Here is a 14,663-nt window from a genome sequence, read left to right as displayed (position 1 = left end):
TAATAGTTCAAAACACAGTTAAAACCTGTGCCTATATACACCTGTTCCAAAGTAAGGGTTCAGTCTGTGCTCAGAGGAGAGTTTTCATAATGGGGGGTTTGGACATCAAATCATGCTGCAAGTGAATGGAGACATGCTCCAAATTCTTTGTGGTATGTTTGGAAATTTCTCATTAGGTGTTATTTCAACTATTCCAGAAGGAATGAATAATTTAAAAGTAACAGAGGTAATTTCATAATACTTTCAGAAATAGTCCTAATGAAATAATCTGCATAATTAAAGAATATTTAACAAATTTTTGAACTATACATACATTAATTGCCAAATTCTTCTCTTTATGTTAAAAATATAGGGTGAAATTGGACCACCGGGTCACCCGGGAGCAAAGGGGTCACCAGGGGATACTGTAAGTTTGCCAAACGAAATTATTATGAACAAATAATTCTGATGCTGTCATTCTCTATTTGTAATAAGCAAACAAGCAATGGCAGATACAGTAGCAACTTAGCATCTTCAGGTTGGCAAATATGATCAGACTAAGTCTAATCTCTGAATTCCCCCCAAAATACTGATGACACAAAACTGGGAGGAGTGGCTGACACACCAGAAGGCTGTGCTGCCATTCAGCGACACCTGGACAGGCTAGAGTGTTGCGCAGAGAGAAAGCTAATGAAGTTCAACAAGGGCAAGTGTAGTCCTGCACCTAGAGTCCATGCACCAGTACAGGTTAGAGGTTGACCTGCTGGAGAGCAGCTCTGCAGAGAGGGACCTGGGAGTCCTGGTGGACAACAAGTTGACCATGAGCCAGCCACTTGCCCTAGTGGCCAAGAAGGCCAAGGGCATCCTGGGGTCCATCAAGAAGAGCCTGGCCAGCAGGTTGTGGGAGGTCATCTTCACCCTCTACTCTGGCCTGGTGAGGCCGCATCTGGAGTACTGTGTCCAGTTCTGGGCTCCCCAGTTCAAGAAGGACAGAGAACTGCTGGAGAGAGTCCCGCAGAAGGTGGCAAAGATGATCAAGGGAATGGGGCACCTCTCTTATAAGGAAAGGCTGAGGGACTTGGGTCTGTTTAGCCTGGAGAAGAGAAGACTGAGAGGGGATCTCATCAATGCTTATCAATATCTAAAGGGTGGGTGTCAAGATGATGGGGCCAGACTCTTCAGTGGAGCCTAGCGACAGGACAAGGGGCAATGGGCACAAACTGGAACACAGGAAATTCCATCTCAACATGAGGAAAAACTTCTTTACTTTGAGGGTGGCAGAGCACTGGAAGAGGCTGCACAGAGAGGTTGTGGAATCTCCTTCTGTGGAGGCATTCAAAACCTGCCTGGATGCGTTCCGGTCCAACCTGCTCTAGATGACCCTACTTTGGCAGAGGGGTTGGACTAGATGATCTCTGAAGGTCCCTTCCAACCCCTACTGTTCTGTGATTCTATGAAAATATATACCCACTTTTCTTTTAAAACCGATGATATCCTGACTGCACATTTGATAAATCCAGGAAACACATTAGTCTGAATTTACTCTCAGAATTCATTAACTTTGAATTGACTTTGAAAGTATTCAGGTAAATTTAGTTTGAAAGTTAAGACCAACTTAAATATTGTCATAGTGTGCAATGAATTTCTGAAGATTAATTTCAGGATGCTTTTGTGATAGTGCTCTTTTGACAAATGCTGTGAGAATAGCTGTGATCAGTGCATTCCCAAAATGCTTAAAGAGAGATTTTTATTTTGGAATATACTGACACAAAAAGCTATTTTTTTTTTTGGATAGTCCAGCTTACAATGTCTTTGTTACTGTCTGACTGATTTTCATGTTCTTTATAATCCTTTAGAAATCACAGTAGTAAAAGAATTGTTCTGAAAGTTGGTGCAAATATATATAGACTTTAAAAAATGGTAATTTTAAGGGCAAAAGTGTCAGCTGCTTTAAACGAGTTAGAGATCTTTCATTAATTAGTAGGAATTTCATCATTGGTTGAACATATGCTGCCTTAAAAATAATTATCTTTTCTACTGAAAAGTTCAACAACATTTACATGATTCTATTATTAATCATCCTGTGAATATGTCTTTTTGCAGTTTTCGTTTTGTGCTTGAGATATTTTATCTTCTTTGCTGATGTATTTTCTCTTCTTTGCTGTCTAAAATGCTTCTGACGTTCCTGAGAGATACATGGCTTAGCATCATAAATTTGCTGTGACTTTTCATTTAGTTATAGAACATATGTTTCACCCTGTATTTAACCTCAGGGAGATCAATATAGACTCTTACTGCTAGAATGAGGTAAATACTGTAGAGAATTAAGTACAGAATTAAGAGTGATGCTATTATCTCTATGGACAAGAGAACACTAAATGACTAAAAAGTTTTAACCTTCTAAGAAATTTGTTGTTTATTCTTAGTGTATATAACCATATGGTAGTATAAGAGATTTTATGCAGTTATATTCAGGCTACAGAGTTTGTAATGCTTGTCAGTGAAAAAAGTAGCTAACGCTTCTTGATTTCTGTTCAATATATTCATCAATGATCTGGATGAAGGGATAGAATGTACCATCAGCAAGGTCATCCTCCCCCTCTACTCTGCCCTGGTGAGGCTGCATCTGGCGTATTGTGTCCAGTTCTGGGCTCTCTGGTCCAAGAAGGACAGGGAACTGCTGGAGAGGGTCCATCAAACAGCTACAAAGATGATTAGGGGATTAGAACATCTCTCTTATGAGGAAAGGCTGAGGGACTTAGGTCTTTTTAGTCTAGCAAAAAGAAGACTGAGGGGGGATCTTATTAATGCTTATAAATACTTAAAAGGAGGGTGCCAGGGAGATGGGAACAGTCTTTTTTCAGTGGTGCCCAGTGATAGGAGAAGAGGTAATGGGCACAAACTTGAATATAGGAAGTTCCATCTGAACATGAGGAGGAACTTCTTTACTTTGAGGGTGGCAGAGCACTGGAACAGGCTGCCCAGAGAGGTTGTGGAGTCTCCCACTCTGAAGACATTCAAAACCCGCCTGGACGCCGTCCTGTGCAACCTGCTGTAGGTGACCCTGCTCTGGCGGGGGGGTTGGACTAGATGATCTCCAGAGGTCCCTTCCAACCCTGCCATTCTGTGATTCTGTATAGCTGAATGGCATATGAAAATGTTTTAATGTGTGACAACAATGGAAAGAAGATCACTTGCTTTTTTCCTGCCTTGCTGCCTCATCTTGAGATTCACTATATTTTGTGCATGTAACAGGCTTGTCCATGGCCAGTCCAAACAGAAGAAACTTCAGTTTCTCAGGAAGCCAAGAAATCAGTACAGTGAAGATATTTAATTGTGAAATTTCAGCATTTCTGTAGTGTTATTACTGGGATAAATATGATTACATGGGAAACTGTAAGATACTGCTTAATTTCATTAGCTTGGAAAATACATTTGAAGATAAGTAACCACTGAGTCCAACTCTGTCTGTGATTTTGATAACAATGGTGATGTTTCCTAATATCTGAAGTGAGAAGAAGTATCAGATTCTTATAAATGCTTTGATAGCATTGCTTTGATAAATAAGAGACTAACATATGAACACTTTTTACAAAAATTAATCTCAGAGCAATAATTCTCTTGCTAATTAATTCTGTCTGAAATGGAAGGGTAAAAGGAAGTAGTAAATGAAATTATCTGGACAAAGCTAAGGGATTTGAATAGCAGCAAGAAGGAATTGCTCCAGATAGAGCTTCAGAAAAATCATTAGAAATAAGCAGATAGCATTTATGAAACAGAAGAAGAGACTGAGAAGCTTAGATAGCGATACCTGCATTGTAGGTACAAATGGCAGTGACCATTTTATTCCTATGGTCAGTGGGAAACTATGATTAGAAGTCGCAATATTCCTCTCAGCAGCAAAAGACAAGACTATGGCAAGTGTAAGTTTTTTGCCCAGCGGCATATTTGAAGTGTGGAAATTGCGGGTGAAAGCTGTGATCTGTTCTCTCTGCTGCCCTTGCTGTTATGTTATCCTCTTGATATTTTGGCAACAGGTGAGAGAACATTGATAGAGGTTCTTGGATTTTGGTGACTGTTAACAGATTGTATTGTTCAGTTTCATAACTTACCTGTCTCTCAGTTTATTTACCTCATCTCTTTTCAAGGTCTTTCCCAATGAAAATGCTTCATCAGTAGTGAACTTCATCTTGACACCCATCAGGCTGGATTTCATCCATGCCAAAAGACAGAGGGGTTTCAGATGGTACTTTGTAGTGTTAAAAGTAGAAGAAAAGAAGAGGGCTTATTCTGAAATTAAAGAAATCCATACTTATATCTGCAAGGTCAAATACAGGACAGCCAGTTGCTGGCTAAAAGGGGATTGATGTCCATTCCTCAGGCATCAGGATGCTTGCTGTGACACTGCTAAGGTCATCTTACTGTCAGTGTCTACCTTTCATTGCACAACAGGAATAATCTTTTCAGGGACCTTTCTTTTCTGCTCTCATTGACTCCAGTGGTGTTTATCCAGGTTGTGGTAACTTGTGCCTTGTTTTGGTGGGTGATAGGAACCTTGAAGAGAGAGGATGTCAAGGATCTCAGTGTGGACCTTCTGTTCCTCTGTCTTTTTTGCTGAATCTCTCTAAAATCCTAGTTAAGGTTACCATTTTCTAGAGTACATAAGGGCAGACCTGATATCAAAATTATTTGGGGCTTGCATCCCACTACATCATTACCCATTCTAAAGAGAATCGTTGTTTGGATGGAAGCTAGGAATGCATATATCTGACCATCTTGGTACGTGCAGTCTTGTGTAACTACATGTTGCTGCATGCCAAATTAACCGTCTGAGTATGAATGTGACTACTAGCCTAAGGGTCATTTATACGCTAGTGCTGGAATGCTTCTCAGAGTATGGCAGTTCTCTGTCCAGATTGTTACTGGTGCTCATTTCCCTCCTAAGACAGAAAGGGTACCCAAAGCCAGTAATCTTTTTTTCTCCAGAGATAAAGAAAATACACATTGATATATTGGAATTCAGACCTTTAGGAGGAGTTTGTTTATGAGGAGGCCGGGTTAAGGGCTCGCTATAAGCAAATAGTGACTGAAAATTATTTCCATCTCCAAGCAAAGTAATTAAAGGTTTTTTCTTCTTTTCTGGGAAGATACTGCAATTGTTTTGTCAGATATCTAAGTCACATACGAGTCTTGAACATCATGTCAGACATTCTCATTCACTTTAGAATATCTAATCAGGAAATTTGTGAAATTTGTTCTTGATGTCATTTTAATGAATGGAGTTTTCCAAAATCTTGTCTTATTTGCGTTCAACTGGAAATACAGCCTGCTTTCCTTTAGAGTTTTACACTTTTGGAGTTGAAGTCACACAGAGAGATAATCGTTTATGCCTTTTCCATGGCTGTCTGAGGATCACCAAAAGATGAATCCAGATGCAGTCTGCCAGATTTTGCCTACATCTGGCCAGCTAAGGCAGTTTTGGTTTGTGGATTTTCTGAGCTTGATGATAAGGAGTCCCATGCTCTTCTCACACCCAGCAGACTTGACAATAAAGGATTTAGAGAAGACTGTATGCTCCAGTTACAACACATGTAGATGCTGGATGATTCTTCATTTCTGCAAAAAGCCTGTTCTTCTCCAATTACTCCTGGTAAAAAGAGCAATATATGCCTACCTGGCTAAATGGAGCACGTACTTGGCCTAAGGGTTATCTAAATCTAAGTCCTCTTTATCCTTGTTATTTTTTTTTTATACTTTAGTGTTGAAGTTTTGATTATGTGCATCAGCTTAGTTAAAGTCCTTTCAGTATCTGCCCTCTGCCTGAAAGCATGTCTGGGCTTTTTTCTGCCCCAAATTTATTGGGATTTTGTTATTTTATATGGGATTATTGATTGATTATGTGGTGAGAGGGTCTTTGATTTAATAGAATGTTATGTCAATTGGGGGAAGACTTCTTGTTTTTCACTGGCCATTTTTTCTCTGTTTTCCTGTGAAAATTGCCTTTTCTCTCCAGTCAGAAGGTGGGTGAACTTCAGATGCTTAAGGCTGAATAGTAGTCTAACTTTGCTTTTCAGAGTTTAACTTTACTTTTCAGAGAGAATATATTTGCAGACCCCCCCCCAAGTTTCTATTTGATCTTGCATCTGAATTGCACTTAAATCAGGTGCTAGATTTCATTTGTAATCAGTCAGGTTGTTCAGACCTCTAAAGGAAGGAATGATCACATGCCCTGTAAGTCAAGGCTTGCTGTATGTCTGTCCAGTAATGTACGTCTATCCCAACACAAGTAAACCTCACCATTTTTGAGGTCATCTTTTGGTTTTGATTGTACATTTGTCAGAATGATGCCAAGATCATTGATTCTGCAAAGGACTGAAATCTTTACTTTAGCATGGTCTGATTGTGCTGAGTACTGGTTAGCCATATGGAATCCAAATGGATATGTGGATTATCACTTGAAGAAGCTGAGGAGGTTATTAAACTGTAAATAGACTTTTCAAAGTAGTACAGTCCACAGATCTCATGCTCTTTCCTATTTATTTTCCTAATTTTTCACTTTGTTTTATTGGTTTTCATCAAAGAACATTCTGAAGAACTAAGGGTGTGATTTGTGCTTTCTCCTATGTCTCTGTAGATAGCCACAGATGAAGGAGAGAGCCCGGAACTTGCTCTCTGGATAATGCTAGGTTTAAAAAAAACTTGACTCTGGTTTCCAGATAACTAAGATTATATATAGGCATATGAACACCTATAAATGTATTGAAGAGCTCACTTCTTTTGTCGTGTTCACAATTCCTTAATAAAATATCTGATCAATTAAAACCAATGCATCCTGGTTGGAGAGAAAGATTGAAACCAGTTTTGGTTTTCACAAATTCTGGGCTACTCCATCACCAAATATATTCAGAATTTCCTGCACAATATACAGCTACCCTACATCCACCCAGCAGCTCTTCCTTTCCTGACTCTGCCACATGACCACTACATTACAGCTATCAGAAGGTTTTTTTGTATAAAGTGAGTACACTGGTTAATTTTCTTTTCATGAACTTACAGGACTTTTTTAGCCACTTAAATATCTTCTCTGGAAAGAATAAATTTCCTTGACAACCGGTTATTGCAGTTGCTTAGATCAAATTTGGATGACACATTGGCTGAACTGGAAGTGAAAATGTCCCTACTCCTAGTTAACACATGCACATTTGGTCTCTCACCTGTGTCTCTAATAACTGTTATTGCCTATTTCTGGAATTTTTTTCTCCACTTCTTTCTGAGCAAAGTTGAACAAGATGCCGGAGAGAAGGCTGTATCATCAGCTATAATAAAGCCTTGGGGGATTCCAAAGTGTACGTATTTGTTCAAGTAATTCACCTACCATGTTTTCTTCAAATTTTATTTAGATAAATAACATCTGGTTCTTAATACACTTTAAAATAATTTATTCATGCTTCCTGTCAACTCACTTAGTGTATCTTTTGTCACCTGATAAAATAAGTAGGAAATTGATGCATGGAATATTTGAATACATTATACGGCTTTAGGGAATTTCAACCAGAAAAGATAGCGGGATTTTCCTTGTATTAGTCACACTGAATATGTTTGTTCCAGAAAAAACAGATGGAAAGCTTGTGAATGGTCTATTAATACCTTGGGAAAATTCTTCAGTAACAAGCTCTTCTTCAGTAATAACTATCCCTATTACATTGCCAATGTCAGTAATTTATTAATTTATCTGCCACATAAATAGCGCCAGCTCTGGAAAATGGGGAAGTGATGCTGCATTTTATGTCCTTGAATTGCTCTTTATCTTTACTCAGAACAAGCTCTTGTCTTTTAATTTTACATGCCGTTGTTTTCAGATAAACTTCTCAAGCTTTTCCTATATTGTATCTGAAAGTTTTCTTCTTGCAGTCTACTGTTTCATGTAGTCGTCTTCCTGTAATTTTTTAAATGGAATATGTTAAATATTGCCCAGTAATGAAAGTGCAAGAAAGGAATCCAGGACAACTGGGTTTTATTTCTCCCTTTCCTGCAGATGTATGCCTGACCTTTAGTTATACTAAACGTATTTTCTGATTTGCTTTCACTAGTATATCTTTGCATGTCAATGTGGATATATACACATATCTGATTGGGAAAAAAAAAATAATCAAAAGTATAATCAAAGTTGGGTTCCAAAACCAAATGAATATTTTCTTACGCTTGCTGTAACAAAGCTGATGCTGAACATAGGCCATAAGCAAATGGTTAATGGGAATACACTGTCTCTTAGGTTATGAGTGGAAGCAGACCTCAGAAACTTCACTCCAGCCAGAGAGGAATTGTTAATTTCTCTTCCCAAAATTGTGAAAGAAATGGCATAGGGTATAGTAAACCTTTATTTACCAAATAATAGATTATACTAGATTAACAGCATCATCTTAGATACGATGACTGATTTTCTATGTAACTAAGAACAAGCAGATCTAATCTTCAAAGTTCAGAAGAATGTTGGAAATTATTTAATGTATGATATTATTAGTTATTTTAGAGAAATTGAAGTTTAATAGAAGAATTTTCATGTGCAATTGACTGTACAGTAAAAGTCTGAGACTGAGGAAAATTGGCAGCAAAGTTACTCAAGTTTTAGTCTTGTGATTGATACCATTTATTTGTATTCACAGACCTGTGTCTGTGGCCTAAAGAGCAAGTTGCTATGTTTACTGATGGGAAGTTTTGGTGACCAGTACTTTTTTACAACACAGAAGGAAAGAAACCCGAGTTAATCTGTGCTGCCTCAGTTAACAGTAAAGCACAGGTGAAATACCAGAACATTGATGAAATGCTGAAAACCCTGGCTACAAAGAATTCTTGTTCCAAATATTCTGATTTTTTCAATTTTTGCAAAAACAAAACCATTCTTTAGTTTTAGCAAAGAAAGTTAATAATTTTGGAAAAAACAGTTACAATCTATGGTAACAAATTACTGGAGACATATATTTATTTTTGATCACATGTAGCTTTTGAAGGAGGTCTGAGCTAATGTCATGGAACTGATTAGTTCCTAACATTTATTCTAAATGGAAGGTGGTTGTTTTTATCTATATGAAAGCAAAGATTAAATAACAATAAGAAAAGTAGCTTTATACTATCAATTAGAATAATTGATAAAACTTCATCTCTGACAAGTTTGATTTTTGCCTTATTTAATTGCTTGACTTTCTGTATTATTATGCTTTTATTTTATGCTATGTCTTAAGTACACCTTTATAGCAGATCAAAGTTCACAGTATATATGCAAGTCCAAATAAAACAATAACAATATATAGTTTTTATTGACGCATGCAGTTCTAGAGTCAAAAAGAAGTGAGATGAAGTGGTAAGAAAGACATATATTAACACCAGATGTGGAAAATATTATAAATGGGAATTCCTTCACGGAAATTACAATTTTAAAAAAAGATTTCTATTCTAATGTATACTTGAGAGTAGCTTTAAATGGAAATTCAGAAAGCCAGCTATTTGATATTTAACTCACTTTAGCTCTTATTTTATGTATGGAACAAAGACAACTAAACATGCATTTATCAACACGTTTCCATGAGAAGAGTCTAAGGGACTGTTTTGTCAATGCTCTGACTTTGTACATGTGCTGAAGTGTTATGATCTGAAATAGCAGAAGCCACTGAGTTCTTGAATGAACAGTTCAATCCTGAAGATTCTGCAGAAGATGCAAAGGTGTGGCCCCAGAGTTGACTGCTCCCGATAAATCTCCACAAAGTTTGCAAAAGGAATCAAGACACGGCAACCTTTGAGGGACACAGCCAGAAAGAAAGAGAGTTATGAAATGCCACATATACTGTTGCTGGTTTTGGGAACACTAAATGGAAACCAAGAAACTCTTGTGTCACTTTCGATTATAGCTAAGGACATATTAAAGATACTTTAAAGATTATATCTCACAAGCAGGGTTTTGAGTTGCAGAATTTTTTCTCTCAGGAGTGTTTCATGACAGTGCTGTGCTTTTTTCCTGCATGGTTTTTTCCATTGCACAGTAGCCCTTCCTTAGGCCATAGAAGGTCTAAATAATCCACTATGCTGTATGAGAGCTACAGCCTGCACAGTAATATGATGAAAGACATTATATTTCCCGTCTCATTTATTTCACTATAGAAATCTAAGACTAATACTAATAATACTAATGCGCTATACTGAATCCATTAGCTTAATACAGAAACGTCTCTGCCTTTTTTCACAAATAAATAGGGTTTGATGGGACCAGAAGGTTCATTTGGTCTACCTGGAGCTCCTGGGCCTAAGGTAGGTGTTTGTGATAATTTGCTCGTGACTTTGATAAGTGACTGCTTTATAGATGACAAAACACCAGGATTTTACAGTTAATTGTTTGGTATATTGAATATTGGTGAGTAGCTGTATGATTTTTCCCTATATTACCTTATATGATAGTTCAATCTCAAGAGAGCTTAATACAGCTCAGTAAATGGTGCCTGTCATCCCATGAGGTTTGGAAGAATTGCAGAAATGATCATGAGACTTTGTTTCAGCTTCGCAGTCCTGGAAAATGTTCTGCAATGCTGGAGCCAGATAATTCTCAGTATACATCAGAAATTTCTGCCCATGTTACATTTATTTATATTTTAGTTGTGTTAAATAACACTACGTGCTGCTTTTTCCACCCAGGGAGCCAAATTTATTTCAGATGTAACTTTATTGATTGCACTGCAGCTACAGCAAGAATTAATTTGATCCATGCTCTCAGAAACTAAAGTAGGTGCTATAAATTTAGATCTGTTAGTGTAACCTTTTAATTTAATCCAAGATGAGTTTTGGCCAGTAAGCACTGAATTGTATGTCCTAGAGAATATTTAGAAATATAGAATCCATTCCCTGAACTTTGTATTTACATTTAGATCCATTTGCACCCATACCTTATTTTATATCCAGAAGTACATATGTATTTATTTAAAATTGTATACTGAAGGTAGCATTTTTTAAAAGTGGTCAATGTTTTCTATGGTCAAAAAGATTGAATACCTATGAAGTGACTAAAAATTAACTAGCTTTTCATTTGTGAAAAATGCTTTTGTTTTGTGTATTTATCTCATTTAGAATATGTTTCTTACAGAATCACTCTTAATAAGCTAATTCTTACAGAAAAGCATCATGAAGTAGTCAGTAATTCTTAGATTTTAATGAAAATCCTCATGCTGAATATATGCCTAATTCATAGGCTACAATAAAAACCAAAACATAAATAAATATTTTGGCTCAGATGGGTACGAGGATTCTCAGACTTCTATTAAATAAGGAGGTGGAAATATGAAGTCAGTACAGAGAAACATGGTATGACTTGGCAAGGGAAATTAGGCAGGTGGGGAAGGGACAGGTGAGCAGAGACTGGCAGATCACATTTTGTCATCAGTATCTCATCTTTCCTGAGAGAAAGTTGAAACTTCGGGTTTCCTGCAGAACTTCAGCTTTTCGGTCACTACCTGTGCCTATTTTTAAGAGCCAGTTTCCCAGCAGTAACTGTTTGTTTGCTAGTCATACCATGTGTGACGTGGTTTATCAGCTACACTCCTATATTGTTATATAGGGTGATAAAGGTGAACCTGGAATACAGGGGAAACCAGGATCATCAGGAGCCAAGGTAAATATGAATCTGGAAGTATTATAGTTAAAGAAGGCATTGATTTACTTTTCCGTGATTTACTGATTTTCCATGATTTTCCATTATTACTTACAAGACAGTTTGTTTCAAAATAAAACAGCAGTTAACATAAAATTGCATCAGAATCCATGTGATGGCTTATTCTTACTAATTTTATTTTAGATTTTAGGCAATGTAAGTCAGCTGTTCATGAAGTTCAAACCTGCAAACATTGCCATGACTTCAGATGGTTTTATTTGTGTAATTTTGAAAAATCAACATCTAGTGTATTAAAAGGCAATTAAAAAAGATAGATTCTTGTCATGGTTTGGCTTCAGCCAGCAATAAAGAACCACACAGCTGCTCGCTCCACTCCCACAGCCGTGGAGTGGAGGATTAACCCTATCCCTGCCAGAACCAGGACAATATTGGAAAACTAAGGTTAAGAACTAGGCGTCACTTTTGTGGCTTCTCTGCATTCAACATCCCTTCACAAATTCTTCAGGCATTTCAATCATCCTCAGTTATAAAGCTGCAAAATGTCATGGCTAAAGCATATCACGTGACCTAGAGAAAACATGCAATATATGTTTTTACACACAGCATATGACTAACACAAAACTATTGTGTTACTCAGGGAGAAACAGGAGTACCAGGTGCTCCAGGTGAACCAGGCTACCCAGGAATAAGCTTGAGCAATACGGTATAAAGGTAAGTGTTTTTTCCAGTTTTACATTAATTGCATCTTTTATTGGAAGTGCTTTTCTTATAACTGATCATTATTAACTGAAATCCGTTTTCTAAACACACATCACTGTTATTAGAGAACAGTTGTTATATTTTGGAAGGCCCATTCTTTAGAAAAATAATAATTTTTCATAGGAAGGTGAGAATGGCCAAAAGGGAGAAACTGTTAACATAAAATGCTATGACATAGGTATTAATGGGATTTCACAGAATCACAGAATTTTCAGAGTTGCAAGGGACCTCTAGAGATCATCTAGTCCAACTCCTCTGCTAAAGCAGGATTGCCCAGAGCACATTACTCAGGACTGCATCCAGGCGGGTCTTGAAAATCTCCAGAGAAGGAGACTCCACAACCTCCCGGGGCAGCCTGTGCCAGTGCTCTGTCACCCAAACTGTAAAGAAGTTTCCATTATGAATTATAGTACATAATGTTATGATCCATGATTCTGTATTTACTTATATCTCATAGCAAGTGCTACATCTATAAAGTCTATTGTACAAAGTCTTTTGTGGAGCACCCATAAGTACAAAGTCTTTTGTGGAGCACCCATAAGAACTGGAGCAATTAACCCTAGGCAGCTGGGACAGGTTCAGCTCAGTCAGCCTTAGCTGTTAAAAGTTATCTGATCTAAACAAGCTGTCCCTTTTCTCTCAGTGTTTAGCTGAGAGAGTCTGAGCTCATTGGGGAGTCATTAGTTCACATATCTGCCTTTCTTTGACTGTAGCTGAACCCTAGGCAATTAACTAAATTAAATGTTGAAATTTTAGATGGCAAAAGTTAGGTTAGATGAATCCTATGTCTACTGTGCATGTTGAAAATTATTTCTTCTTTTCAAACAAACATATGTTTATTCCTTTTGCATACTGAGTTCTCATAAAGATCATACCTTCAAGGATCTCACCATCTCTTGGTGCAGCCTTACATCTGTCAAACACGGCTATAGACCTGCTTGTGCTGAAATTCTCCATTGCTGAAGAACTGTTTTGTGAACACATTGTAAAATTTTGTATTGATGTTTGATTTATCTGGGTAGTCATCCTTATTTTTAAAGTGTAGGTATGTAGGATTTTCTGACAGTCACGTGTCTTTAGAGTCCCAGGTTGAAAAGACTATAGGCAATATTGTTCTTTGGTATGTTTTGAAATTCAAGCACACAGCTTTTTGCATAACTTAAAGCTGTAATTGACATTAATTAAGTGCTTTCCTAGAGGTCGTCTTCGATAAGATGACAGCATTCTACTAAAAATCTCCTGTGTGGATGAAGCCTCTTAGTTTTGTCTCAAGCCAATAAGGCAGAGCTTTTTCTTTGACTGGAAGCTGGAAAGCCCCTAGAATATTTCTGTTTTAAAATACTGACTTATTTTTATCTTACTATAACTCACAGAACTCACTGGAGTGTGAACTGAGTCTCTTGAGGAAAAATCAGCTATGCTTTGTCTATAAAATGGAATTTAAGAACACAAAAATTAGAAGTAATTGAAAATCATTACTCTTCATGCCCTATGCGTAACTACAAAGAACTTAAGAGAGTTGTGTTCTCTAGATGACGTTTTTTCAGGACGGCACCTTTCTTCTATGTAACTCAACCAAGAAAGAGAAAGACCAAGAATTTATACTTTACATAGGTTATTAGGGAAATATATGTGAAAGAAACACTGCATGTTTATTTGGAACAGCTGGGGAATAATTATTCACTATTATCTTCAATAACATGATTTGAGTACAATTTCAGGGTTGAACAACTGTCAGCTCGCATGGTTCGAAACTGGTTGAAGTCAAATTAGTTCCATTGCTGTAAATCAAGTAATTCTAATTGTAACTGAGGCTCTGACTTGTATCCATTACATTTTTAGTCTAAATTTTAATTAAGATTTCTTTATTCTAGACACTTTTAAAGCAGTAATATGTGCATCCTGAAAATTAAGTGTTTCATTGCTTTGCAAGATAATGAGTACTGCTATTATTTTCATTATTTTACTGTATTTTTATGGGAAAACATGACAAATATTTCTTTTCTAGTGAGTTTCTTCATTGGCATATACAAGTATAAACCTTATTTTAATGTTATACTGTTTCTTTGGAGCAATGTAAGTGGTCTGATGTCATGTAACGGATAGACTTGTTTCCTTAGAATATAATTTACTATAACTAATAAGCTTTACCTGCAACTATTCAAGCTAGATATTTATTCAAGCAACAAATTGTTGAGGCTAAAAATTTTGCTATCAGCCCAAATTTAATACTTAAATGTAAAATTTAAATTTAAAAATTTAATGTTGCATTTAA

At 36.9% G+C, this 14,663-nt stretch overlaps 1 protein-coding gene across 1 annotated transcript in view; it reads left to right on the top strand.

Moving 5' to 3' along the window:
• The window catches only part of COL21A1 (collagen, type XXI, alpha 1), an 87,093-nt gene that overhangs the window by 59,270 nt on the left and 13,160 nt on the right, over positions 1-14,663 (top strand). The window contains 4 exon segments of the mRNA XM_009879833.1: positions 353-406; positions 10,225-10,278; positions 11,576-11,629; positions 12,267-12,327. Coding sequence (XP_009878135.1) covers positions 353-406; positions 10,225-10,278; positions 11,576-11,629; positions 12,267-12,327 — 223 coding nt within the window.

Source organism: Charadrius vociferus, unplaced genomic scaffold (genome assembly GCF_000708025.1).
Source record: "Charadrius vociferus isolate BGI_N301 unplaced genomic scaffold, ASM70802v2 scaffold342, whole genome shotgun sequence".
Taxonomy (NCBI): Eukaryota; Metazoa; Chordata; class Aves; order Charadriiformes; family Charadriidae; genus Charadrius; species Charadrius vociferus.
Note: the sequence above shows the minus strand (reverse complement) of the source record. Positions and strands in the feature narration are given on the sequence as shown.